This window comes from Sturnira hondurensis, unplaced genomic scaffold (genome assembly GCF_014824575.4).
Source record: "Sturnira hondurensis isolate 20B ecotype Veracruz unplaced genomic scaffold, ASM1482457v3 Scaffold0014384, whole genome shotgun sequence".
Lineage (NCBI taxonomy): Eukaryota > Metazoa > Chordata > Mammalia > Chiroptera > Phyllostomidae > Sturnira > Sturnira hondurensis.
The window spans coordinates 38,220,698-38,245,771 of NW_028087015.1; the positions used below are offsets into that span (position 1 = coordinate 38,220,698).

General features: G+C 45.6%; 1 protein-coding gene and 1 pseudogene across 1 annotated transcript in view; one reads left to right on the forward strand and one right to left on the reverse strand.

Moving 5' to 3' along the window:
* The window catches only part of SLC1A3 (solute carrier family 1 member 3), a 79,025-nt gene that overhangs the window by 46,429 nt on the left and 7,522 nt on the right, over positions 1–25,074 (forward strand). Inside the window, exons 4-7 of the mRNA XM_037063189.1 lie at positions 15,740–15,944; positions 18,890–18,932; positions 21,871–22,163; positions 24,489–24,722. Of these exons, the coding sequence (XP_036919084.1) occupies positions 15,740–15,944; positions 18,890–18,932; positions 21,871–22,163; positions 24,489–24,722 (775 nt within the window). The remainder of the gene's footprint in view (positions 1–15,739; positions 15,945–18,889; positions 18,933–21,870; positions 22,164–24,488; positions 24,723–25,074) is intronic.
* On the reverse strand, positions 1,743–6,708 carry LOC118998832 (60S acidic ribosomal protein P1-like; annotated as a pseudogene).

Consider the following 25,074-nt stretch of genomic DNA (forward strand, 5'->3'; position numbering starts at 1 on the left):
TGTCATCCATGCCAAATGGGGGCCCCAAAGGGACATCAGTGGCAATCATGGCTGTAAGCATGGTGATGAGAACCACAGGTGCTGCACCCATGTTAGTGATGATGGCCACTCTGAATGATATTCCGCTTCAGTGCTGTAAATGTCAAGTTCAAAGGCCCTTTTGGCTTCCTTGCTGGAGAGTGTCAGTGGTCAGGCCTGTCCTTGCTCATGCACCTGGGGTCTGCCTAGAGAGGATCTTTTCCTCAGTCTTGGCCCAGGCCACATAAGGGCCTTCTCCGTGACCGTGCTTTGGCCTTGTCACCAGTTGGTAGCCTGTTTCTCAGATCGTGTTGCTTGTTACTTCACCTCCTTTCGGCTGACTTGCTGCTTCTTAAGTCACATGTGCGGCAGCTTGTTGGTGTTTCTAGACAAGAAAGCTGCTTGGGGATGACCCTGAGTAAACAATTGAAGTCACTCTATTTGTCCATATCAGAATAAAAAACCCACTTGCCAAGAAAGCTCGTGATCTCCTGAGACTGGGAAAACTTCATCTGTGGTAAACCAGTTTCAAATTGGTGTGCCGAAGTGACGCTTGACACTGCTTTGCAAGAGACCGCGGTGGAGCTTCCATTCTGCCCGAGCCTCACCACTAACTGCTGGTGTCATTCTGTCCATCGTGGAACCTCTCGATTTCTTGGCCTTGCTCTCCAAAACCTGGACATCCTCAGCCACGACAGCCCCAGTTAATTTTGGCTTTTTGATAACAGACTTGGTTTCCAAAAGTGTTTGCAGATTCCCTGTGGGATCGGGATCTCTGCAATCAAGGTTCCTTAGTTACATGGTTCCCTGAGCCTGGGACAGGGCCTGGCTCATGGTCACTCCTCAATAATGAGCTGTAAGTGTGTGAGAACATTGGCATTGCCATTCAGACTGCGTTTACTCTCTTCCACCCGGAAGTACTAAACATGATCATCTTGATTACAGATTTATTCTTTGATTAGTGACTTTTTTACATGCACTATCATCGCTAGCAGTTATCAAGTATAAAGGGCATTCCTGGCACTGAGCACACCTACTGGTTATTCCTTCTGCAACCTCGTTATTATCTCTGTTTTACAGACAAGGAGACTTCCCAAGGTCTCCCTGCTAGCGAGTGGCTGAGCCTGAATTCACACTCAGAGCCATTTGTCACTAAAGTCCCCCTCTCTGTAATGTTGGGCAACCCCTAATGCGTCACGGCCTCTAGATTTGTACTGGATCCATTGCCTTAATTTATGCCTATGATAAAAAGTCTATTCTCCACTTGAGTTAAACATGTTCCACAACTTTCTCATACTTGTGCTCTAATGTCACGTGTAGTTGAACCTTTGGTTATTTGGTGAGAATATGACTTAATCCACTCAACCAAAGAACTTTTTGAGAGTAGGAACTACTGTTGGTGTATTCACATCCCAGTACTAGCTGCAGTAATGAGCTCTTGTTACAGTGGATGTTACTGAAATAACCCATGGGTTCATGGGTTGGTTATAGTTGCTTCATCATTCTCATCCTCTGAACTTGCAGTTTGCTGTCATCCTTCATTGGTCACGTACCTATTGAGTCGCTGCGGTGATGGCCCCTGGCATAGGGAAATAAATAGAGACCATCGTGTGCATTTGTCATTGAAGAACTGTAATCTGGAAAGTCACAGCCTTCCACACAAGTTGTTGTGTGGAAGGAGTAAAGATAAATGAAAGGCATTCCCTTTTTTTTTTTTTCAGAGTTCAGTGTTTTATTGCATGTGTTACAGGGGAGGTTTGGTCAAAAAGACCAAAGCCCGTGTGCTCATCGGACTCCTCAGATTCTTCTTTCTTTGCCTCCACTTTCTCCACCTCAGCAGGGGCAGCAGTGGTGGAGTGGACAGAACTCCTTGCTGGGGCAGCGCCAGCTGCTGGGGCAGGTCCACCAGCCCCTCCATTGTAGATGGGGCCCCTGGTGTTGACACTGGCCAGAGCCTTCGCAAACAAGCCTGGCCAGAAAGCCTCAACATTCACACCGACTGCTTTAATGAGGGTGTTGACCTTCTGCTCCTCGACCCTCACATCATTGCACTAAAGGATGAGGGCTGAGTAGATGCAGGCGAGCTCCGAGACCATGCACAGCAAGGAGTTGCTGTATAGGGTAAAAATACTTCCTCTATTAACATTCTGCCATACAATTCCTGATACATTTTGTTTGGATTATTCTGAACATTTTTGAGCCTTTAGTAATACCTTGACAATAAAATAGAACCTAATAAAACAGTGAAGTAGGTTTTCAACTGGCTGAACATGTGGATCTACTGAGTGTGTAAGGCTCCATGTCAACCTGGAAAGACACCTGGTGAAGTACCTGAAGTATTTTTTAAAACCCTGCTCTGTTCCATATTTTTATCAACAACTTAAAAGACCTGGAAGACACATACATTGTGTTTTCAGATGGCATAAGCCCTGCCATAGTGTTTTCTACCACATATGTCTATGATCATGATTCAGAATGACTTCAGTGGGCTGCAATGCTGGATGGAAACCAACAAGATGAATTGAGCAGGGAATAAATGTACATTTTTGCTTTTAGACTCAAGGCAATTGCATGATTGCAAGATGGGGAATGACTGAGCTTGGCAGCAGTCCATGTGCCTAAAAGCTCAGTATAAACTGATAGTGGGATGTGGTGGCTTAAAAGGATGAATACAGTCATGTGCTTCCTCAGTAGAATTAATAGTTCTCTACCGTACTCTACGCTGGTCACACTGAATTGGGGGTAATTTGTTTAGTTCTGAGAACGTTCAGAAACGACTTTGACAAAGCAAAGTGGCTGCTAAGAGGGTGTTGAATCCAATCCAAGACACATTTATTTACTGGACTCCTGTTTTGGGCAGGCCATGTGCTAAGTGGTGTGGAGAAGAAAGATGGGAAGAGACTGCCAGTCTGTAGCCTCAAGGAGTTGGGAATTTAAATACAAAGGCCGACAGGGACATACCTGATGGTAAAATGCAGCAGGCGATGAAAGCCAAGAAGCACAGGGAAAGTGCTGTGGGAGTTCAGGAGCTGGGCTCGTGGTGGGATTTCCACAGGAAATGAGGACAAGGGTAAAGGAAACCTTAAAAGCAAAGACGCAGAGACAGGAAAACTCAGCACGTCTAGGGAACATGGAGTGGTCTCAGCTGCCTGGAAGAACAGGGTCGACTTTAGTAGGAAACGAAGCTGAAGAAAGAGGGTGTGGACCAGAGTATGAGGTACCGATGGATAGGCAGGGGCGGGCTTATATGTTGGTGAGCATCTGGAAGTAATGATACATGAGGATCCTTTGGAGAAATGATGTGTGTTTAGTCTAGAAACAAGAAGACCAAGGTCCCTCTGGGAAATGTGGACCAGACTTACTCTGCATTCCTCCAGAACCAAAAATTTATCGCAGGGGAAAAGTGTTATAAAGAGTAAGATTTCAGGGTTTTTTTCTAAGCATCATTTTTAAAAAATCAAAACTGCCCAACAATGGAGAGTTAGCCTGGGCGATGGCGTCTTCATGGATGGGTGTAAGGGGAGCCTGAGACTGACACTCTGAAGGGCATGCAGGGAGGCAGTGCTGCAGCCTCACCAAGGGACCTGGGCATTCTAGGAAGTGCCCAAGGCCTTCCAAGTGTAATTATCCACAGTGGAGTTTTCCCTTCTTCTTTGTTAGGTTGTCAATGAGCGTATCAGCTTCTGAAGCTGGCACGTTATGACCCCCCAGTTCAGTGAGATTTCAGACTAACTCCAGGGCAGGTGCCCGGTGCTTTGGCCATAGCCACTCATTACCATCGCTTGACTTACCAACACATGCACCATCCTTTTTCACTATGGTGTGGCATTCTTCAAATATGAATACAGGTCTTGGGAGAATTCTCCATTAGGCAAATCAAACACAAATCAGCAATTGATAAAGTCCAGTGCAAAGAAGCCTTAATTGGCAAAGGATCTCCATGGCTGTAAGTGCAGGGATTGCTTGGTGGGTTCCAGAGGCAGAGAGGCTTGAGTTTCAGTGCCAGCAATCCCAGGGGCTAGCTGTGTGATTCTGAGCACACGATGTGACCTCCCTGTTTCCTAATCCGTAAGTGGGGATGACCCTTGTTAGTCCTGACCTCGCAGGCCATTGGGAGGATTACATGGGATAACGCATTTAGCCTGCACCTGGCAGCTCAGGGTCCAATTTTACGTATCGAGTTCTCCCATTTTACAGTGGCGTTCCCAGAAGCCCTTCCAAGCTAAAAATATTTTTGCAAACGGAATCATCACCACCCTGACGTTGCTAATTTATATGTGCCAGATATTGTTCTGAGGCTTCACACGTTGAACTCATTTAATCCTCAGAACAACCCCTTAAAGTAAACTCTGCTATTATACCTCGTGACGGAGAAACTGAGGAGTTACCTGTCTTGACCAGTCCAAGCTAATAAATGAGGGAGCCAGGATCCAAACCACGCCAAGTACAGAGGTTATTACGACCATTTCCTCACAGTTTCGAATTTGGGAAACAAACCAATTTTCCGACTTTCTTCCCAAGTTCATTTCAAATACTCTGCTGTGTAATTCCATGCAGTTTTATTTGTTCAGGACCATTTCACATTAATATATTTTCAAGTCATACTTATTATGTTAAAACACAAGGGCCCGAATGATCATGTCTTTAGCCAGAGCATTGAGGAGGTCCTTAATAAAAGCCGAATGATGCATGAATAAGTGAAAAAATTTAAATTGTAGAAGCAGTTCATATAGCCACATGTAAAGGAAGCAAGTTATCCTTAATATAACTTCTCTACCATTGTGGAGGCTAAAACAATCATTATAAAAACAATATTTTTCTTCTACCTTCTAAGTTCTTCTAGCTGAGCTAGTAATCAAGGTGACAGAGATAGATGGACAGGAGAAAGTCAGATTTTGATACCTGCACATGGGCAGTTCACATAAGAATGAAAATTCCAAAGACACTGAGGCAACACTGGGTATATAAGACGTTTTGGACAGAGGAGAAAAGGTGGGAATGAGGAGTTTTATTTCAGAAGTGAGAGTGGATGGTTTACAGGTAGTTGAGGAAGAGGGGACTGTGCATGGCAGGGAAATTCTTGCTAGGCGACTCGGAGACAACGGGGCTGGGGTACTTAGCCAACAGGCCCCGGCCTGACACGCTCCACTCTGCCCTTCTGAATTCAAATTAGACTAAGGTGGGTATGTTAAGATTTCTTTTGTGGAGCAGGTTTTTCCACCTGAAACTCTTAGGCAGGATATGGGGGAGGAGCAAAGGGTCTTTCTGCATCTTGTTTCTTAATAACCCACTAAAAATCAATGTCCCGAAAGGCAGCTGTAGGTTCCCAGAACTTGGGTTTCCTTCACCACCTCCTTCCATTGTTTGTCTTCGAGCGGTCATAGCCTTTTGTGTCACGCATTTGAAATCAATGTCTTGCGTCCTGCGCCCCTTGACCTTATGTATAACCCCCACAATTCTCTTTAGCAATGATGTCCTCTTTCTGTCTCTCTCTCTCTCATCATTTGGTGTTACCAGATATTACTCAGAAGTACCCGCCCACTACTAGTGTATTTCTCAGACACTGGGGGCTGCATTGTTCCCCACCCTATCCATAAATTCCAAGTTAAAGAATAATTTTACCAATCCAATCCATGCCTCAGCCTGAGTCTCAGGTCAGCCAAACACCATTTCTTCACCCCTTCCTTGACACCCTCCTAAATCCCTGAGGTCTATTCAGAATAAGTGAAGTTTGATGTTAGGGGCTGCCCGTAATTTTCTTTGGAGTAATTTTGGGAATTCCTAAATACCCCTCAAGAAAAACATCAAAAGACAAAACTGAGTCACATAAAAACTATGTACCTAAATGTTACAAAATTAAAGCAGAATATGCGGAAACAACCCCTTTCCGTAGAAGGAAAAGAGCCCTGAGCGTTCAGCTGCTGCTGGTGGAATATATCGGCGATCATTCCATTCTATTGCCGGGGCCAAAAATGCAGCTTTTCCTGTTCCAAGGAGAGCGAGTTCTCCTACTACAAGTGAGGCAGAGATGAGGAGAGCCAACCATTTCCAGACTTTTCCACAGTCTTTTCTACCCTGCGAAGGGGTACTGCATTGTTCGGGGTCAGGTAGCTGGGCGCGTAATCTCCCAGTCTGTGGGTGCGACTATTCCTTTATAGATTAGATAAGAACAACGGATGCACTTTTAAATACTGAGAAAACGAATCAGAACTGAAGGGGGTGGGGGTGTTGGCCGCAGCTCCAGAAATGTGCTGACTGAGATAAACGCACCTACTGAACCTTTTCTCCATCCCCGCTTCTCTGCTCTGTATTCACCCTTGCTTTATCTGTGTTCTCCTCCCGTCCGTCACTCTCTCAGTTCTCTCGTCACTGCAGTCGTCTCTTCCTCCTCTTGTCAACCCCAACTCTATCCCCGAAAACTTCATTTTGCACCCTTTCTTAACTAGCTAAAATGTGGACTTAATTTTTTTTTAATTTATTCTTTTATATAACATATAAGATTCTACATTCTGGACTTAATTTGGAAAATCGATGAGGCGAACACATGTTAGTCTCAATCATTTCTCTTTTTTTTATATAAGAAACATATCTTTAAAAAAATATCTTCATTTCAGTCTCAAGCAACAGCCTTAACCTCACTCGGTCCATTGCAGAGCTGGCAGGTTGGGTCATGGTTCTGGAGTCTGTCATGGCGCGGCATCGGGGGTGGAGGCGGACTTCGGGTCCCATGGCGTGCGTGCCTCCTCTGGCCCCGGAGACTTCTGCTGCTTCCCAGCCTCATTTCAAGGCCTGGAGTCGCACTCCCGCTTCAGCTGTTCTTCTGGGAATGCAAACCAAGCTGGGCTGGTTTTTAATGTCCACTTGTTGCTTTCAGTTTCTATGAGCCTTTCAGTTCCTTTTCCTCTTGAGAGACCTTCCGTGGGAAGAAAGGGCACCCCTCGAGTCTGCCGTGCTCCGCAGTTGACTTGAGATGCCTTTTGATGGACTTTGAACAAGCCTGGCCCAGCGGTAGAACTGGGTCCCCCACTCAGTGTTCTGCCTGCTAGGACACATGCTGTCTTCACCGTCATCTTCCTAAGCAGGTCTCTTGGGACCCAGCGCGTGAAGGTTTTGTCCAAGCAAGTAAAGGGGGGCCCTTTTGGAAACTGCAACATACTCATCTAGTGGTTGGTGGTAAATCATGATTCTTCAGGGGAGAAAGGCAGAGGAGGTTGGAGCTCTGGCCCTCGAAGAATTTCTTCTCATTAAATCAGAGCACTTTGCTGTTCTCCTCGCTCCCTTCTTACTGTGCATGAAGTCACCTTACTTCCCCATTGAGGTCACTGCTCCAGGTGGGTGATGGGTGGTGGCCCACCGCATGTTCGTGTGTCTCTTCACAAGACAGAGGAGTCTTTTCCCAGCCGGCCTTCACAGGTGTAACCAGGGGTTGGTCAGATCGGCCCTTTGCCCCCACTGCCCAAGCCACACTTGCCGGGGCTATTTTCCATGGTCCTGAGTTCCTCGGCCTTGGCGAGAGGACAGTGATGGCTTTGTGCACGGCTGTTACAATGCAGTAACCAAAGAAAGGGTCTGGTCTGGGGCTGTCAGCTGTTACTAATCACACTCCCCGGCTCCTCCTGGGTCCCGCTCGCCTCTGCCTCCTGCTCCGCTGAGCACACACAAAGAAGATGAATGACTCCCTGGTTCCTCTTCAGAAAAGCATATTGTACAGCGCATTCCAACACCGTGAGCGAAGGGCGGGCTAGTGGGAGGGGTGAATGGGTGTCTAAACCACACTCAGCGGGCCTTGTGAAGGCTGCTATGGGCCAGGGAGAAGAGAATTTTGGAGCTGGCCCTTCAGAGAGTTTCCTGAGACCTTGCTGAGCAGAAGAGGAAGTCCCTGCAGTGGGCTGTCTGGCAGATCGCCATTCTGGACCCACTGCAGGGCTGTGTTGGGCTGTAATGAGGTCTGTTGGGTGGGTAGGACGAGGGTAGAGAAAAGCAGAGCTCGACCACCCGGGACCTGGGCAGCTGGTTACCTAGGAGCAGCAGTCTGCACTGCCGAGTGAAGGAGAAGGGCCTTGGACGGTCTTTGTTATTAGAGGCACCAGCACTTGACGTAGAACTTGAGTCTCCCCACTCTGCCTCCCTGTATGAAAGTTTATTTTCAAAGGACAACTGTAGCCAGAGAAAAGAGATTGGCTTGTCTGCTTAGTCCTACCCGACAGAGGATAAAAAGTGATTCATGTGATCCATCTGCCGTGAATACTATTGTCTGCTTCGCTAATATTTTTACTTAACCATCTTTCAAAAGAGAGTGGTTCCCCTTCACCTCTCCACCCTTCTTTTTAATAGTGAACACTACAGCTTGAGGAAAGACTTTTGTCGACAAGTTTTCGGGGCTAGATGAAAAAGTCAGTTCTCCTGACAAATAATGTGCCATCGTCGCAAGCAGTGAGTTTGTGCAAGGGCTTCCTGGTCATCCCCTGCACTGCAGCCCCGTCAGACGAAGCGGCGTTACAGGAGAATGAGATGTCGAGTTCCGGGAGTGTAGGAACAGGCACCAGGGGAAGGAAACTGTGGCCAGGGTGAAAATACGGGATTTAATTGACTGTGAATTCCACAAACTCATTCTCTGCTCTCTGTGAGATGGTTTAACTCTCTTCACTAAGAATCACTGATTACTATAAAAGCATCTTTGCTCAAAATTCCAGGAAGCAAGCATTTTCTGAAACATTTTGCCTTGTTATAATGCATGAAAATGCTGGTCATGCCCACTTAATTGATTTATGATTTGCATCACAAGCACTTGGTAGAACATGCCCCTCCCTTCCTTCCCTTCCCTTCTCTGTGCTTATTTTTTAATGTATTTACTCATCCTTCTGTTAACATGTGGACAGATGGGGCTATAGCAATTACTCATACAGGCTCAAGAGTGAACCAGGTTAGCAAAAGAGGGAAAATAATACGGGGGCGGGAGAGGGAGAAAGCAGGGAGAGAGGGAGAGATGCCCCTGGTGGTAGGAGCAGAGGTCTGCCAGTCCCCTGCCCTCCTGACCAGCCTGGAGGCACCTGCCGAGAATGACCACCCAGCTCTGCAGATGAACTTCCAGTGATGCTGGGTCACTGTCTCCACAAGGTCTGTCTCTCATTCTTCAAGATTGCATGAACCTCACTATTTTGGATTAATTGGGGGAAGAGCAATTAAAATTGATGAGTCAGAATGTCAGAGTATTTTGTAACAAAAGCAACATTAGAACTTGTAATTTATAACCTAATCTAAATGTTTTTATTCTTCTAAGTGCATGGCCTCTACCCAGCACAACAGCAATAATGGGGATAAGGATGACTGTCAACACATATCTTGGGGGTGCCTCGCTGTGCAGGCATTTTCCTAGGAATAAGGCTGCGTCGATAAATCAAACAGCTGGTTCTGCTCTCTTGGCGCTCAAATTCTCGTAAAGAGAGGCATGTAACAGTCATAGCTAGCATTTATCCGGGGCCAACTTTGTGCAAATTCCTGTAAGTTTTCCTAGGCATACAATGGAGGTCTGATCAGCTTCTTGTCTGGGGCAGTGGAGGCTTAGAGAGTCAAATAACTCTTAGTAAGTAGCTTGTTTATTATTTGTCTGTTTAATTACTAATAACAGCTGACATTTGCTGAAAGCTCACTGTGTGCCAAACACTATGTATGCTAAGTGCTTTCTGTACAGAATTTTTTCATTGCAAGGAAAGCCCTGTGAGGAGCTTTCATTATTCTCCTTCTACAGATGAGGAAACTGAGGCTCACAGAGCTTATACGAGACCAGAGACAGTAGCACGGTCCAAGTATTCTACCCCCGGAGCCTGAACTCGCAGTCACCGTGCCATAATTTTTTTTAAATGTGCTTCTAAAAGTGCATGAGGTTGGCCATGAGTAATTGAAAACATTGCCTTTTAGATTAAGTTCGGAGACTATAACCTGCTTATTAATTGTGATTAAAAACTGAAATGAATCCTGGCTGGTGTAGCTCAGTGGATTGAGCATGGGCCTGCGAACCACACGGTCGCAGTTCGATTCCCAGTCAGGGCACATGCCTGGGTTGCAGGCCAGTTCCCAGCAGGGGACTCACGAGAGGCAACCATACATTGATATTTCTCTCCTTCTCTCCTTCCCTTCCCCTCCCCTCTAAAGATAAAAAAATAAATTTTTAAAAAACTGAAATGAAGTACAATCACGTCCTACCAACAATTTCTAATCTAACTTTTAAAGCTTTGCCTTCTGCTCCAGAACCCATAGAGGCATAGCACTTTCCTTTTTTTTTTTTTTTTTTTTTTGCAGTGTTGTCTTAAGGAGTCCAGAGAAGATTTCTTAGTGAAAAGAACAACCCAATGTAACTATAGACAGAGATTCTATGTGACTTGCTCGTTTCATGCTCTCTCCCAGCACCTCGCTCCCTGTCCCCTGAGCTTTCTGGCCCTCCTGCCCGTCCTCCTTCCCAAGGGCCCCATGCACACGTGCTCCAGCCCTGGACAGTTGCATTTCCGTCTGTAAATATGAAGCATATTGTAGTTTTAATGTTTAACTTTATTTTAAAGAAAAACACATCCCCTTATATTCAAATGAACGTGGTACATGTTAGAGCTCACCCTTGATTTCCATGTTATAAGCTTGCCGGTCCTGAAACTCCGGGAGGGCTGAGAACAGGCCACTCTCATCAGAGGAGTGTTTGGGAAGCCCATTGTGGAGGAGGGGTGAGTTTAAACTTATGTAAAAACTGAAACCAAACAGTCGTTTTGAACCAGCAGTTGCCATCGTCCCTGTTCTGTTTTTCCTGGTGCTGATCAAACGGCCCAGGACGAGCAATGGAACACCGTGGGGATGCCGAGAACGGCGGTTCATAACACACGACTTCCTCATTACAGTTCATGTTTCAAAACCAGGGACAGGAAGTACTGGGGGAAGTGACACACTAATGTGTAGGACATAGGTTTTCAGCAGAGGGAGAATAAAATCCATTCAAGTAATAGAGCCTTGAGAACTTGCCTTTTTTTGAGAACTTGACATTATTTATATGCTATTCTTTAACACTTGGCTGCGTACATATTTCGTTTACTCAGGAAGTCATGCAAAAGATCATGCCAGAAGAAATCTGATTTAAACTATAGACTTAGAGAGTTCCACATGTGTATTTATAAAACACTTCTTCCCCACCCCCGCCCCTCAGAAAACCCATGAATTTGGTGTATGTTTGCTGTGCTAAACTGATTGCCAAAAGACTTCATAAATAACGAGGTAAGTGAATATTTACCTGTTGGCACCAAGAAACTCTCTTCCTCTCTTTTTACAGTGACTGTTGCCTAAAATACCCAGATATTTGAAGCAAATCTTAATCCTTTATATTCTGGAAAACATCTTGTTTGATCTCCTTTAGATGTGTAGCTCATTGATGAACATGTAAGAGCTTTGCAGAAATGATTGACTGATTGCTTTCTTGTTGACTGGTTATTGCTGGGCTGGTTTTTGGAAAGGAAAATAAGACTTGTGTGCCCATGGCCAGCAAGTATTCACAGCTCTCCACACTCCAAGCTCTGGGCTGTTTTCCTGGGACAGGGAGGAATTTGATCTGATTGACCAGTTCTCCAGTTAGTCCTTCCGGTGACCAGGGTCACTCACTTCCCCTCAAGGTAGGGAATGCTGAGGAATGTGTCAGAGTTTTTCCACAGTTACCTCCTCCTGGAATTTTTCCTCCAGCCAGCTGGCTCATGTCAGCATTGAACTCAAATGCAAGAAAGTTAAGAAAGCTAGCGTGGAAAACAAGCAAATGAAATGTGGGTAGCTTCTGGCTTGTCCGTAAAAAGAGAGGTATAGTAGAAGTATGTAGAGAGGTATAGTAGAAAGTGGGTTCAAATCCTGCCATTACTATTTACTAGCCTTGCAGTACTGGGCTTCTCTGGCCTCTTGTATCTTCATCTTTAAAGTGGTATTGCCAGTATACAATATCCTGTTCTCATGAAACTAGATGAATATGCGCCATTAGTTGGAGGCAGAATTTGGTGAGTGAGTCGGTGAACCAGCATTAAAAATTCACCTCAAGATATGCAAAACAGCCCCAGCTGGTGTGGCTCAGTGGATTGAGCACTGGCCTGTGAACCAAAGGGTTGCTGGTTCAATTCCCAGTCATGGCGCATACCTAGGTTACAGGCTAGGTCCCCAATAAGGGGCACATGAGAGGCAACCACACACTGATGTTTCTCTCCCTCTCTTTCTCCCTCCCTTCCCCTCTCTAAAATAAATAAATAAAGTCTTGGAAAAAAAGATATGCAAAATATTGAAACATACAAACATGTTACTGTAATTGGAAGACCAATCACAGCACTTGTAACAATTATACAAGATAGACTTCCTTTGGGTTTCAAGCTGACAGATTGTTTTCACGGTAAAGATGTTAGAATGTCTTCAATGGGGCTAGTTTAGCTAAGCCCAGATCAGAAGAAGCAGAAGAGACCCGTGGAGATTGTTATCTTTACGACTTGCTCTGGAATGCATTTCTCCAGCACACATTTAGGTGTGACACACTCCGTAAACACCAACATGCCCCAGAAATCTCCTGTCTCCCCCTTGCCTCATGCCCTTTTCTTCCTTGTATTCTCAAGTGACAATGCGCAAAGTGACAACGTGCAAAGCAGACTTTCCCCTTTCCAGGCACGTAGGACACTTCCTGCAACAGTTCCCTTTTCTACAGAGAGACTGAGTACTTCTCTTTGTCCCCAGACACTCCGACCTTTGGTGTAGAGCTTTGTCCCCAATCTCACAGGGCTGGGGAAAGAAGGTGGTCCATTCGTGGAAGGGAGAGGGGTAGCAACGCGCTACTTGTGTTGGGTTTTGCCTTCCCGAGTTCATCCTCTGTTCTCTCCTATCACGGCCATTCTGCCTCAGGCCTGTTGTGTGGATAGATTAGCCACATCTGCCCTGCTGTTCCCCTGAAGACAGCATGTGGCCTTGTTTCTGCTGGCCCCTTTGGTTTTACAAGCCTGTCTCAGAAAAAAAGGGGGGTGGTTAGGATTGGAAGGGGGGAGGAAGAAGACGCTGGGGTACCAGGGACAGAGGCGGAGCAGCAGCCCTGTTGGGGAAGGACCTATGTGGAGAATTGGTTAATGAAGATAATCCCCGCCACACACACCCCTTCCCTGAAACCATAGTAGCCGCTGCTTTATTGTCTCTCGAAGGGAAAAAGCCAGTATGTCGAGGTTGGTGAGGCGTCTCATTGGACTGTTGAGTCTGCTTCTGGGGTCACTGCTAAAACAAATGCCTCGATAGTTGTCTTGAGCTCTTTTGGAGTTAGAAAGTAGGGAGAAAAGACTTTCATGTTGGTTTTTATTTTAAAAATTAAACTAAACCCCTGTGGACTTGGTTTCCTAGAGATGACCACCCTTTAGCTATGGATTTGGGATAATCCCACCCTCCACCCTTTGTGGGAGGGAAGGAGAGAGACTGGAGACGCCTCCTCTTTTCTGCCGTGTTGGTTCCAGTGCTCTCTGAATGGCTGTGGGTCGGAGTAGTGGGCAGGAGCAGCAGAGAAGAGCTGGAGTGAGGACGGAACAGCCCGCAGAATAGAAAGCAAGAGAGCAGGAAAGCAGTGGGAGGAAGAACATACCGCTGCCAGTACCCACTAGCAGAGTTACCCAGACCACCGTGCCCACTCTGCTCCCCGCCAAAGAGGGGCGGGCATCAGTGGTGCCAGTCTTGGGAAACAATGGGGAAGAGAGGGCCTGTTCTGAGGGAAATTACTTCAGGCACAGGGAAGCCGAGATATACTTGAGATGGGATTCAAGCCTAAGGATGAAAATGGCGTATGGGACACTGGGAACAGATTAGCTCATTTTTAATGGTGACTTGTTGAAGTAGTGCCATCCCTCAAAGGATACTTACCCCTCGGTTTCAGGAAGCCTAAGGCAAGGCTAAAGGAAGCTAAGTTCACACATTAAAGCCGGAGTTGGCCTCCTGGTCTGTAGGAGATGCAATTATTTTGGGGGGGGGGGCGCAGAAGGTACACTAAACTTAGTCACACAAGATCTGGGTTCAAGCTTCCGCTCCATTTTCTTTGGTGTTAGCTGAGGCAGGGGTGTCCAACTAACACATGCAGCCCAGGATGGCTGTGAATGTGGCCCAGTACAGAATCATACATTTACTCAAAACATTACGAGATTTTTTTTTTTATAATTACGTGTCGCAGTGTACCTAATGTGTGGCCAAGACAACTCTTCTTCTTCCAGTGTGGCCCAGAGACATCAAAATGTTGGACACCCCTGCCTTGGAGAGTTACTTAGTTGTTTTTTTAATCTGCCTTTTAGGAGGTTGTGGTTAAAAGTAAGAACATATCAGGTACTAAGAAAGTGCTTAATATGAAAATTAAAATGATATGATTCAAATACAAATGGAATGATAACTGAAGATCATGGCTTCAATTTCCACATAAGCTCATTACTATTGTATTAAGATTTTGGGGGCAAACCCAGCCAGCTGTCTGGCAGTCTGGCAGAATAGTAAAGAAAGTAGTAAAACTAACTACTTTCTCCTATGATTGGATTTTACCATTTTAGAGGGAAGAGAGAGAAGGAACTAAGAACAAGCTAATGAAACAGAAAAGCCCATAATCTTATCTTTTGAGATGTTTGTGCCCTTTACATTTTTTCCATCTCAGAGGCACTGAGATAAGTTCTGTTTGCTAGAACGGTTAGGGAAATCTTAAAAGTCCTGCCTCCTAAGATAACACCTTGCCTGAGGTAAACTCTGAAAATGAGGAGGAGAAGAATGTCTAACACAAGAGGAGGTTCTCCAGGCCTGGGGGACAAGGTGGTGGAAGGCAGGGACCAGAAGGAGAAGCATCCCATTCACATAATTCTTTAGAAAAAGCTTTGATTAAGTGAGATTAAATGAAAAAGCAGAGAAGCAAAGTGAAGATAAATTAGTAGGTAATGGGAATAATTGCTTACATTTTACAAAAATCAAAAAAAAGGACTCTCCACCCTGGCTGCTGTGGCTCAGTGGATTGAGCACTGACCTGCAAACCAAAAGATCACTGGTTGGATTCCCCGGGCAGGGCACATGCCCCGGTTGTGGGCCAGGTTCCCAGTTGGGAGCATGTGAGAGTCAGCTGATTGATGTGTCTCTCACACATCAATGTTTCCCTTTCTCCCTCCCTTCCTCTCTCTAAAAATAAACAAATAAAATCTTTTTTTTTTTAAAAAAGGACTCTGCAGTACATTTATAAAATCCTAACTCTTTTAAAAGAATTTAATGGCAGTTCATCTGTGTGAGTCGCCACGGTGCTTGGATTTGAGCAATGCTTAGATTATCCTGCCAGAAAGCTCTTTAAGTGCCTCTCTCTCTGTCCACAGACACACACACAACACACTACTATTCACACTCACAGCTCCCCCAACTAGTAGCAGCCTGGGGAAGAACTTGATTGCCCTTTCAAATCATTAGGGGGACACGTGAGATCCATTCTTAAGCCAGAACACAGGTGCTGCGTGTCTCCAAACACCGTTGATGCAGGGCCTTTCTGTGGCTTTTCCCTTTCACCTTGAGTGATGCTCTGACTACATTTGCTGCCCAGTTCTCATAATGTGTGTAAAATCCTGTGGCCGGGTGGGCTGCGGGTAGGGAAGTGTAGAGACAAATATGGTTCCCATCACCTTCCACTGGAGGATTCCCTGGACTGACTTCCTGAAAATGCCCTTCTGTTTGCCTTCCCCAGGAATGGCGGCCCTAGATAGTAAGGCATCAGGGAAGATGGGAATGCGAGCTGTAGTCTATTACATGACTACGACCATCATTGCCGTGGTGATCGGCATAATCATTGTCGTCATCATCCATCCTGGGAAGGGCACAAAGGAAAACATGCACAGAGAAGGCAAAATTGTACAAGTGACAGCGGCAGATGCCTTCCTGGACTTGATCAGGTACGTCCTTGCAAGCCCATCCCTCTGGGTATATTTTGACCATCCAGCCCCTCTGATTTGGGGGAGCTAATCCAATCCTGAGGATGGTGTCCAGTCTGAACCAGCTTTGCTGGGCTGTGAGTGAGGGTCGCATCTTTACTTCATCCTAACAGAAATTAAAGCAAGGATCCCTATTTGCTCTTAGGTGGAAGTGGTAAGAAGAGCCAGGAGTGGACATGAATGCGTTTTGAGAGCTCTGCTTTTAGGATTCAGCCTCTGATCACTCAGTTTTCTTCTCAGCTGTGCACCTCACCTTGGGACAGTTATAGTCCTTCACTCACTTTTCTCAAGTCTTGCTCTTCAAGGCTGGGTTTCACTCCAGTGCAACCTGCTTGCCGGACTTCTCTAATTTAGAACTTGTGATCTGAATCAGCATTGATTGTAAACACCAATTTCGTTCTAAAAGGGACTTTACGATCATCTGGTCATACCTGTTTTAAGGTCTTTTTTTGTTTTGGTACTACTTATGAAGATAGAAGTTGGTAGATCAGTAATAAAAGATTAAAGGATGGCTTCTTTAGCATTGTTTTATGTACAAACCATATGCCGATTACAACTCTTATCTAATATTGAAACAGGCTTTGTAATAGAGTTAACCTGACACAGAACTATGACATAAGCCAAAGTTGGAGCTGGAACCTTCCTGCTTGCTCTCTTCACCCTTGCATCAGTCAGGTCCTGGCAGGAAGCATATTGCATTTTTGAAAAGATCTTTGAAAAGGGCCTGCAACAGTGCAAGGAGGATTAAGGGAACCTACAAGGGCTGGCGAGGTACCAGAGGACCAGCAGCGATAGGAAGCTCTTTCATTACCACCCCTAGCTCCGAGGGGGAAAAGCATGAGCTGCCACTGGAACTCAGGAAGAACCGTGGCCTTGGGAGAAGGCCCTGAGGAGAGAGGCTGGGGCTCTGGTTTGGAGGGAGGGAGCTGCTGCTCCAGCTGTCAGAGAGAGAGCTGGGAGAGTAGGAACATCACTTCACTCTTTCCTACCCTGTGATTACTCAGAGCATCCCTCTACACAAACCCAGCAGGAAGCCATATGGCAAGAGAGCCCACAGGCTGCAGGCCAAGGGGCCAGCCCCCCAGGGCACAGAGAGAGTGAAGAGTGGATCTAGAAGGGCCAATGGAAGACATCCCAGCACAGGCTCTAGATTCCCGACAGGCTTAGCATCTCCCACCCACGGTGCAGCCCCACCCAGCGTGTCATCCCCAAACCCAGCTCTTTTCTCACATCCTTACAACCTACTTGCAAAGTGGCTGGTTTGCCAATTCTATACACCAACCCTAAAGGAATCCCCACTGATCATCTGAGAGAAACTCCTCCTAGAGACTTGATTTCACATACATTCAAGAGAGGTTTGGGGAATAAAGGGTCTCTTTGACCACACCTCTCAGTTCCTCCCACGGGTGACTTGGTACCACCTGTGTGTAAGCTCCACCCAGCCCCATGGAGCCGCCCCTTGAAAGCCTTGTTCAGGGAGTCAAATGAAATGATCTGAAGGTAACAAGCTACCCTATAAAATTCCATCTCAAGTTGTCACCCAATAACTATGTTTTTTACTTAGTTTGTACAATTCATTAGGGATTCTCACCATTTTTCATAACTTTATTTATCCGCAGACCGTTTGAATTAGAAGTATTTTTTTCCTTCTTATTGAATTTACTGGGGGCTGACACTGGTTTACGAAAGGACTCGGGTTTCAGGTGCACGATCCCCCAGCACACCATCTGTATACTGTGTTGTGTGTCCAGCAATCCAAGTCAGATCTCCTTCTAGAAGTATTTTAGTATATTCTCTTTCTATATCATTTCTATTCCTTGTTTGAAGAATTGGGATCTTGTCATTCATGTCTGGATGATGCTTCTGCCCTTCCTTGTCCCAGTGGCAACCATATGGCTAACCTGTCCCCACCCAGTCATTTGGCTTAAGCATCTATCCTGAGATCTCCAGAACTCACATTGCTGTCGAGGTTTATAGGAACAGATCCATAGAGTGTGGATGGGAAGGAAGAGGAAACAAGATGGTCTAGGCAGTAGGAAAAAAGGGACAAGAATTTACAGCCTTCAAGTGTGACTCTGACAGCGTGCAACTGCCAGTTTCAGGCTCTGCAACTGCCAAGGTCATGTCTTCTTGTCCCACAGTCTTCGATCTTGGAGCGCTCATGCAAGTTTAATCCAATGTCCTCTTTAATAGATGAGTCAGCTGAGACCTCAATGGGCGCCATGATTTGGCCAAGGTTATACATCTGGTTAGAGACTCCCCAGCTACAGTGTTGCTCCTTATCTCTCCCCACCATAAACTCAAACACTGCTCTGAGGAAGTCACAGATCTTGCTGCACAGGACTCAAGGTCAGATTTTGTGGTCCTTCTTCCCAGTAGTCAACAGAGGAGCCTCACAAGCTCTAGCAATACATTGTCAATGTCCCATCCCCCAGGGGACCTTTAGGAGGACTTTTCAGTGGATGAAATTCCACACTGCAACCATGACTTTTAATTCAGAATGCTGTATTTGGTCCCTAGATGTACGGCACAATACCAAAGTGACCATTATAGAATAATACTGCAATTAACCAGAGTGCTTTTGGCAAAACACATTTCCATCCTCACTTTGATTTTTCTAAGGAACAAGGTTTTAATGACAATGTCTGGACAAAAAATCCCATTGACTGACAAGCAAACAGATGAGTTGAATTTGGGATTTCCCTGAAATATATGAATTATATGGACCACAGTTAGGGATGGCCATATGTCCCATTTTAAGTTATAAAATCCACAAAAAATCTTTCTCATTTTCCATTTGTTGCTTAGTTCAATGCAGTCTTTACCATAAGCACAATGAAAAAAGTGTTTAAGGAGATAACTTATTATTTGGGAAATTTTATAAGTAACTATCATTTTCTTTGCAGGAATATGTTCCCTCCAAATCTGGTGGAAGCTTGCTTCAAACAGGTAAACACCCCCCAGCTACCAATTTACCTTAGTAAGTCTTCTTTGGCATCCAATGGAAGGTCCCACTGAGTGGGGCGCTCTTTTTTATTTTATTTTTTTCCATTTCTCTGTAATAAGAAGCACTTCTCAACCAGAAGAGAAAGTACTAGGTTTTCTAATGAATTTAGAAGGCAGGAGTGGGTCTTACACTGAAGGCCTGTTAGTTGCCAAACACGGCATGTCTTACATACAAATAGCTTCTCGAATCTTTGTTGATTTGTAAGAAGCCAGCTCAGCAGACCTCCTCTCTCTCCCCGCCCCCACACCCCACAAACAAAGCCCCAACAAGCAGGCAAACTCCAATATGAATACATCTACAAGCTGTTCTAAAGATAAAGGAGATTAGTCAAGTTTCTGGGTTTGACTTTTTAAAAACATCCATGGGCCATTATTTAAAAGTGTGTTCTAAAGGGGTAACTATATCAAAAAGCAAAGGCATCTCCGTGTGCTGAATGCCAGCAGTGTGCCAAGCACTGACGTCATACTCAGTCCTCACGTGAGTGTGACGGGTGTCACTGTCTTCCCTTCACTGACGAGGCAACTCATCCGCGATACCTCAGAGGGACCGTACGTGTAACGGGCACGAGATCTCCCTAGGGGTAACCGGCAGACCCGGATTCCAATCCATTCCTGACTTCAAATTCCTGCTCTAACAGTCTGCTTCCAGAAAGGGGTATCCCCGGTGATGAGACCCCTGCCGAGAGACCATAGTGAGATCCAGGTCCTTTGAGCGCCCCCGTATCTAAGCAACTCATGGCTCTCTGTGTTGTGGATGCGAATACATTTTGCTATTAGGGGATAACAGTGGTAAAGTCCATTCTGACGTCACTTGAATAAAAAAAAAGCTTTGTTGCCCAGATATTAAAAGGAAATAATTACACTTTCTGGGTTCAATAGTAGCTCCCCAGCATTTTTCCAGATGGTGTCATTTCACCCTCCTTGTAATTCCCTAACCTTCCTGCTAAGGATGTGTGAAGCAAACAAAACCACCTGACCTCATGGAGGACAAAGTGTTACGCGTATAAGCCGCCATTTGTCTGTTTTCAAGTTTTTAACATTCTATTGACCATGTTTGATAGGTAATACATGCACACACTGCAAAATTCAAACACAGCAGACCCCAACCATTCTGGCACCAGGGACCAGTTTCGTGGAAGACGATTTTTCCACGGGGGGGTGGGGGAGGGGGTGGTTTGGGGATGATTCAAGTGCATTACACTCAGGCTGGTCCTCTGCTGTGCAGCCGGGTTCCTAACAGGCCCAGACCAGTACAGATCCAAGGCCCGGAGTTTGGAGACTCCTCTTCTAACAGAATCCTTTCTTCATTTAAAAACACAAAAGCCTAAGAGGCCAAAACCTAACTTTTTTGTTCAAAAACAACTGTAACCACAAATAATAAACCCTTCTCAGTCTGACCAGCCAACCCCAGCACCATGAGGCTAGCTATTCCAGTTAGCCAGCTGGCTCTGGGTGACATTGAAGTGCTGATTTCCAGCAGCACTGGGGGAAGTACAGACTCATACAGATCCCTTGTGTTTGGTTTTGGATGGCATTTACAGGATTTTGAAGGGGAAGCAAATGTACCTCCCAGATCTATTTGTCTTAGATCAGAAATCACAAGCGGCTGCAATCTCTGTGCAGGCTATAAACTGTGTCTAAGGAGAAATAGTTGGAGGCAGAGGAAAGGCCAACCAGGGTTGAAAATTGACCCAAGACAATCCATAAACACATAAACACTTTAATGGAATAGAGATTGGAGAGTTGACCAGAATAGTAAACAACGAGGGGCCAGTTTCTTTGTTACTTGAAATTACCAGCAGTACCACTGACTGTTCAGGGTGATGCCCAGGGTGATAGCTGGCCATGTCCGTGGTCGGGAATAATCTGTTTCCTATTGGACAAGAAAGTCTCCCATTTATTCTTGGTGAAGAAATGGCCCAGCACTTCATGTGCAGCTGTGCTTTCGTCCCCTACTCTCCAGATCGGGTCAGTGCCGTATATTACTCTCTCTGATGCTTTACAATCACATGAAGGCCAGGGGTTCTGCTTGCATTAAAATCACAGAAGGATGGGTTTAATTGTTTTATTTCACCTCGGTAATATACTCCTGTCTGAGACATCTCTGTAGAATCTATGGGAAAAGGCCATCTCTTCAATAAGAACAGACATGCCGCTATGGACTTGAGAAGCGGGCTGTCGTCTGTTGATCAACTACTAATCAAGCCCCTTTTCTTAAGAACCAGTACTATTGGGAATGCCTTAAAGATTGTCGTCCGGAGAGTTAACATTTTTAATATCCACTGGAATTTCCAGCGAAGTCTAGTCCCTGAAGGGCTTTGTTATTGAGTACCACTACCCAACATCAGCGTGGTACTTGGACGTTTACAGGATGTTCTGATATAGTTCCTTCAGTTTGATCATCACAGCAGCCCTGTGCGGCAGAACTAGCACAGTCACCCCCATTTCCCAGATGTGGAACGTGAGCAAAAGGATGCTAGGTGACTTGCCCATAATCCCATACCAGCATGATCCCACTGAGAATAAGGGACTCTTGTGAACATTTGGATTTGTCATTTTTTTAAAGCCCATTGTACTCATTTTATTAGGGTTCCAGAGCAAAGCAAAGGCACCTGTGTATGTGCAGCCAAGCATCTTCAACCAGATATAACAAATCTTACTGTGATTTGTTATATATACGTGAGTGAGTGTGCATATGTGCGTGCGCTTAGGAAGTTGTAAGGTTTGTCACAGATTAGATGGTAGGTAGATAATAGATAGATGATACTTTTATAACATTTGAATGAAGACTAATGTATATCACAGAAAATTTGGACAACAGAAAAGTACAAAGAAGGAAAAAATATCACTTGTAATCCACATTGTGACTTTTCTTTTTAAGTTTAAAACCAACTATGAGAAGAGAAGCATTAAGGCGCCTGCCCAGCCCAACGACACGCTCGTGGGAGCCGTGATGAACAACGTGTCCGAGGCCATGCAGACGCTCTCACGGATCACGGAGGAGATGGTCCCAGTTCCAGGGTCGGTGAATGGGGTCAATGCCCTGGGCCTCGTCGTCTTCTCCATGTGCTTCGGCTTGGTGATTGGAAACATGAAGGAGCAGGGACAGGCCCTGAAAGATTTCTTTGATTCTCTCAATGAAGCCATCATGAGACTGGTAGCCGTGATAATGTGGTATGTATTTCCATTTGCCGTGTATGCTGTGTACCAGGTGCTTGTTACCATCGACCTGTGTTCTGTTCTGAGGAAGATGCCCCAGGCAGAGTGGCCTATTGCAGGGATCTCCTTCTGGTAAGCACAGGAAAATCAATGACGCTCTGGGCTGACAGTGGTCTCGAACCTATCTGCACACCTTTCTCAATAAATTTGCTTCCTGGGTTTTGAAAGGCGTCAATTCTTTTACCTCTGTGCTGATGGGATCCTATCCCTCATTCCTCCATTTTATATCTATTTAGTTTTTCATTTAAGGCCTATTCATCAAGTGTCTACTATATGCCCAGCATATAATGCCAGGCACTATGGATACAGCAATGAAGACAACATGGAAGAATGCCCTGGATCTTACATCTTTTTAAGGGAGACAACATAAAGAAAAGGGCAAATCAACTATAGGGTTTAGTCACAAGTGCTGTGGAAAAAATAAAACAGGCGTGGTGTGATGTGATAAAACGTGCCTGGGGAGGAGGCACAAAATTTGCCTTGAAAAAGCCTCTGAGGAGGTGACCTTTTCTGCTAAGGCCTGAAAGACCAGGAGCAGCTGGCCACACAATGTACAGGAGAAGAGCATTCCAAGTAGCAGGAGAAACAAATGCAAAGGCCCCTGGACCATCAGAAAGACTGAGCTGCCCTCCCCTGTTTGAGCCCTAAGAAAAACCCAGTGTGGTTCTGCAGCATGCCTGAAGCCCTCGTGGGAAGCAGTAGAGAATGCCAGACCACAGCTTATGATAAACTTCCTTCAAATAAAGTCAAGAGCAGGAGACAAAGGGAAGACTCAATCCAAAGAGAGACATTGACCTTGGGAAGTAAATTCTCTGCACTAGGGAAAGAGCCCTTTCACTGGGTTAGCCTTCATTTCCAATCCAGACCCATTCCAGGCACCTGGGGCAGGAAGTCATCCATTTCTAAGAAAAATGCTCGGCAACATGATTCAAAATATTCTTTGTCTTTATTGCCACCAAAGCCCAGAAGTTCATTTTTCAGAAGTCTGTACAAGACGGATATGAAAAGTTGGACACGAAGACGGATCAGAATACAGCCTCCACAGGAGCCCCCAGGCGGAATCCTGGGGGCCCTCCTTTGAATTCTCGGCAGGGCTGAAAGTGGACATTTATCTTCGTAGTATTAAAGTGCCTGCACCTTTCACCTCTGTTATGAAAGAGGCCCATTCAAGGCTGCTGAATGAACCTCACATGCAGCGTTTCTAGCTGTACTTTTTGCCTGCACATTCAACATTGAATTATTACATTTCTGCAAACAGGTATTCTTATAATTTCCTGGCTCGTGTTTTTAAAGGACTTTTAAAAAGCAACATTGTATTTTTCTACTTGAAATAAATCCTCCACAGTTTCCAGCAGACCAGGGCGACGGCCTCTCCAGTTTGGGGAATGTGAGTTTGGATGTAGTTTGGTGCACACGCCAGGCAAGGAGTTGAATGCTGGTCAGCGGGCCTTTAAGCAACAGGGTTGTCTCAGCATACACAAGTCATTTTGTCTCTCAGTCCTTCATTTTTGTCAAGTCTGCAGGGGAAAGATCACCAATGGCAGTAGCAGCCTGTGGGTAATAATGACTTAATTAGGACACCTGTACTGAATTAGTACATACATGCACGTTATTAATTTTAATGGCTCTGAGTTTATTTTATGGTTGCCTTCTATTTATGGCAAATGGTACTAGTTTTCCGTTTGCACTGTGACAAAATTTCCTCCTAGGAGAAATTTACTTAAATGAAAGAGTTGATTCGAAGACTGCTATTAGGTCATATTGTAAGTCATGTGTAACATGGGAAAAAAATAAAAGTGGTGCTTGAACAAGAGAGCTGACTGCAAGCCTAAAACACTGACATCGCAGTGACTTGGGCGTCGGGCTCTGATGTGGGGAAGGTCATTTTGGTGGATTCTTGAGCCCTTGGCAGGACAGCAGGAGGCAGGGCTGTGGGTGGCATCTGAGGTCCAGGAACGGGACCCAGGTGTAGTAAGAGCCATCTAGAAACACAGAGATGGGTGACCAAACCTCTGTGCCTATCTTTTCTCACAGGTTTAGAGGGAAACAAATGTGACCTATAGAAAGACTGTGTTAAAAGAAAACTTGATTCTGCAGTATTTATATTTAAGTTTCTATTTAAAAATAGAAAAGGAAGAAGTTCCCAAGTCCCAACGGTATCCTGGCAGGAAAGTTTGGAAATCAACTGTTCACCTTGTTCTGACCACGGGGTAACTTCTGCAGGTCGTAGAGCTTGTTGGCAGGCAGACTTCCCACTGTGCCTGTGTTGCTTCCATGCAGGTACGCCCCTCTGGGCATCCTCTTCCTGATTGCAGGGAAGATTGTGGAGATGGAAGACATGGGCGTGATCGGGGGCCAGCTGGCCATGTACACCTTGACGGTCATCGTGGGCTTACTCATTCACGCCGTCATCGTCCTGCCCCTCCTGTACTTCTTTGTGACTCGGAAAAACCCCTGGGTGTTTATCGGAGGGCTGCTGCAAGCGCTCATCACAGCTCTAGGAACCTCTTCCAGGTACGCGTTTGTGCGGCTTCCTCCCATTGGAAGATGTGACTCAAACATGACTTTGAACCAGAGCCCTCAGGTTCAGAATAACAGGACACGTTGGTGGGGGGAAGGGAAATTTAAACTTCCAGGTGTGAGAATTGCCTTTGGCACTTCTGATGCTAATCAGACATGTTTGGGAGTCAAGGAATGCCTGGTTATATGTGAAGGGGAAATCAACTCTCCTTCCCTGCACACTGTCCCCTCCCTCTTCCAGCTGACATTTGCCTGAGGGACAGAGGGCAATCGCTGGGCACTGGCTCTTGTGACAGAGAAATAATGGTGAGGGATGCTTCACAGAGGAACCCAGAGCAGATTTGCC